Below are 3,989 nucleotides of genomic sequence, written 5' to 3'. Positions count from 1 at the left end.
AGAAATGAAACAGCTTCTGAAGCAGAGGTGCAGAAGTAAAACAAAATGTACTTTTGCTTCAGGGTATTCTCGATACTAGTTTTTTTCTTTTCATTGTGGTCCCTCATTTCCCCACCCAGACAAAATGCAGCCATGACAACATGGAAATCCCCTGAGCAGCACAGCTCTGATAATAAGATTATTCATGTTCAACAAAAATATTATGTCTGAAGAGACTTTTTCTTTTAGTTTGCTCCAACTGAAACAGGAAAAAAGAAAAAAAAAAAAAGATCAAAGTGATAGCCCACTCAATTATAAACAAGACAAATTTAAAGTGAGAAGGTGTCATTTCTGGATAGTGACCAATTTTCACAGGAGAGCCTTTCTTTAATGAAATTTCTGACTGAAAATTAGGTAGAAATTACATTGAGGGATTTTAGAATAATATGACAAGGAAGATTATTAAGAAAAGGGTTGAAATTCTCAACTAGTCTTTTCTAAAGCAAGCAAGGGGTAAGCCTTAGTTGTGAGAAATTACCAGGACTCAAAATCTCACTAATTCAAGTTTGGCTGCAATGTACTTTGGTCAAGCACAGAAAACTTGAGCATGAGAGATGAGTACAAGTGACTGCTGAAGTTCTCGAGCTGACTCAGAGAGAGGGAATTTCTTGAAGGGATACCCTGTGAATTTAGCCGTGGCACAAACTGTTCTGTAAAAGGAATCAAGCTCTCGAGTGAGAGTCAGTCAGCCCATGGTGGTGCCACCTCCAGTGGCTCCATGGCCCTTCACCATGTCCAGCTCCTGCTTTGTGTGGCTGGCCAGACAGGTCCCTCTCCTGTTGGTGAGTAGGAGATATGAATCTGCTGAGCAGAAATCTAGCCTGCCTCACCCTGGGCACTCTCTTCAGTGGAGGAAAAAAGTGCATTTTAGGTGTTTAGATTTCATCTTTTTAATTAGTTAATTAGTTAATTAGTTTAATTTGTTAGGACAAGGCAAATTGTGCTCTGCCCTGGCCAGACAGAAGTGACACAAGGAGAGTCCTGACACAGTAATACACACAGTAAATGCCCATGTCTGGCCAAAGAGACCCACTCTTCTCTGCCTGCCTGGGCTTAGTGCACCTGCAGGGAGTGCTTGGGTGGGGAGCCCCAGGGAGGCTCCATAAGGCGGGACTTGATACAGATTTTGGAGATCTTCCAGTCAGCCTCCCTGAGCTCTTGTGGAAAGGGGACCATTTCTTCCTATTAAAACTGGGCAGGGAAGTCCAGAAAGAGTGCCTTGGCTACCTAGTGCCCCTTGTCTATAGCAGCAAGAGACACTGCAGAACAGTCTCTGATGTCCTGGAAAGAAGGAAATTTTTCTAGCTATGAGACCTGAGTTTTCTCCACTTTGGTGAGCATTTTCAATTATTTCCCTGCAAAAAAAAATACTGATGTGGCTTCCATATTAAGCCTCCTTATTATACTGTCATTATTTTTCTGTTTGCTTTGCCCTCAGCTTCCTTTACCCCTCCAACCTGAAGCTTTTTTCGGTGCAGCCAGGGTTGTGCCAGAGCTTGCTCCTCTGTTTCAGGCCCTCAGCTCACCTGTAGTTAGCCACATCAGTCAGCCCTGTGCCCAGCCCTGCTTTACACTCCAGTGTGCGTCGGTGTGTTCAGCCACAGGAAGGGTGCAAAGGAAATATCTAACACCTCTTTGTCTTTCACTTTCCACCTTTGCTTTGTCCAAAACCTGAAAAAAATGTGAGATGTGCCACATTGCTCTCAGGAGCCAGGTTTTGCAGGATTAGTCTTTCAAATCACAGGTTTTCTTGGGTCAGGATTGTCTTATGTAGACTTCATAGAATCACAGAAGGTTTGGGGTTGAAAGGGAGCTTTGAAATTTCCTTGTTCCAACACCTCTGCCATGTAAAGAGACACCTTCCACTAGACCACATTACTGAAAGCTGGCCTTGAACACTTCCAGTGATGGGGAAGATACAGCTTCTCTGAGCAGCCTGTGCCAGAGCCTCACAACCCTCAGAAGAATTTCTTCTGTATGCCCAATCTATATCTGCCCTGTTCTATTTTAAAAACATTGCCCCTTGTCCTGTCACTACAGGCCATGGTAAATAATTTCTCCCCTTCTTTCTTATAAGCATCCTTTACTTACTGAAAGGCTATGATAAAATCTCCCCAGAGCTTTCTCTTCTGTGGGATGAACAACTCCAACTCTCCCAGCCTGTCTGTGCAGGAGGTGTGTTCCAGCCTTCTCCTTATCTTACTGGCTTCCTCTGGACTTGATTCAACATGTGTCCTTCTTATGCTGGGGCTGAATGGAGTGCTCCAGCTAGGGTCTCACAAGAGTAAAGAATCACCTGCTGGCAGTGCTGCTTTTGATCCTGGTAAAGAAAAAACAAAAGCAATCGTACCTAGTGTTTCATACCTGGAAGATTTTTATCCCTTGGACTTGTGCACCTCTTTTGGGAGCAACGTGGATGCCAAAACTAAACCATGCTCTTAGCACCAGCAGCACAAATCACCACAGCCGAGTCAGGAGCACTTTTCATGAAGTGTGCTCCCTTTCCCACTGGTCTTTACCGGGTTTGTCCAAATGAGCTGGCGGGCCTGATCCAGAAGGTGCTCAGTCCAGAAGCAGGAAGCTGCCTCACAGTAAAAGCTCAGCAGTTATCTTTACTTTGGCTTCCTGCCCGCTGCCACCAGCCCCGCTGTGCGTAGGCATGTTTACATTTCCCCTGGCTGGCGGGCTCGGGGTGCTCGGGGCTCCTATAAAGGAGTGGTTTCGCACTCAGCCCCACTGCACGCATGCAGCGTGCTCAGGATGACACAGCCCAGCACTGTACTGAGCATTTTTGCCATGTTCCTTCACACCACTTTTGGGGAAAGTGGTTGCACCTCAGCAGACGGTGATGGTGAGTCATTTCATCTTCATCTTTCCTCTCATGTATGATCTTGGAAAACCTCAGTTAAGAGCTCCAGAATGCAATTGTGTGATTAAATGTGTTTGTGTTTTAACTTCCAATCTCTCTTTAGTGCCAGTGCCCAAGGTGGAGCTGAGGGATAACTATTTAATTTAACCCCCAAATCTTCTGTCCTTTTAACATTTAAATTCACATGAAATAAGGGAGACCATAATAGTATGCCCAGGGCATGCAGTGCCAGACCTGTCAATCCTTGTTGTAGCTAGTGTTTGTGTAGGGACTTCTGCCTGGGAACAGGGATAACTTCACCTTTCTGCAGCCCATGGTCTCTCTGAGCTGCCATTAGAGAGGGGTGAGGGCTTCTTTTGCTCTTGCCAGTCTCCTCCAAATAAAATGTTTTGATGTAACTCAAACTTGGCCCAAACCATTCCACTTCAAAAGCCAAACTTCTATGTTTTCTTTAGGCAGTTCCAGCTACCTGGGATAAAATCCCAGTCTCTCTTGATGCAGCAACTCAGCCAGGGGGTTCTCACAGCACAGCACTAACAGCATTCATCCCTTACTCAGCAAACAATTATAAATTAACAATACTTTCAAATCAGCTTTATTGTAGACTTTTTGATCTCATTTTGAGAAGTGAAAATTATTTAGCAGTATCAAGATCAAAAACATTAAACAGAATATAAAAACATAGTAAAGGAGAAATAAAACCACTGTTTTGGGCTGGTATTCCTTTTCTTAATAGGGAGATGAAAAATTTGATTTAGAGATTCAGTCCCAGATCTGCTAAACTCTTATTTGTCTGCTTCCAAACAAGCAGCAATGACAAGCATTTGTGAGCTATGCCTGAAGGACATGGGCTATCACTCAGTTACTGGTAGGTTAGAGATTCATTGGGAACAAAGGAGTTTTCAGTTTTTAAGAGAAGGATGGTTGTATTCTTATGCTACCTCTGTTAGGGAATCTCATTTTTCCCTGGGTGTTATGTGTTTTAACACATGTATCTAGACAGTTGTACATACATATGTATGTACATGGACAGGATATGCATGCAAGGTGTTTTCATTAAAAAGAAAACAGGGATTGGCTC

At 43.8% G+C, this 3,989-nt stretch overlaps 1 protein-coding gene across 1 annotated transcript in view; it reads left to right on the top strand.

The window, feature by feature from the left end:
- The first annotated feature begins 2,776 nt into the window (after positions 1-2,776).
- The window catches only part of IL7R (interleukin 7 receptor), an 18,413-nt gene continuing 17,200 nt past the window's right edge, over positions 2,777-3,989 (top strand). The window contains exon 1 of the mRNA XM_023943913.2: positions 2,777-2,890. Coding sequence (XP_023799681.1) covers positions 2,800-2,890 — 91 coding nt within the window. The 5' untranslated portion in view covers positions 2,777-2,799. The remainder of the gene's footprint in view (positions 2,891-3,989) is intronic.

Source organism: Cyanistes caeruleus, chromosome Z (assembly GCF_971803275.1).
Source record: "Cyanistes caeruleus chromosome Z, bCyaCae1.hap1.1, whole genome shotgun sequence".
Classification (NCBI taxonomy): Eukaryota; Metazoa; Chordata; class Aves; order Passeriformes; family Paridae; genus Cyanistes; species Cyanistes caeruleus.
Note: the sequence above shows the minus strand (reverse complement) of the source record. Positions and strands in the feature narration are given on the sequence as shown.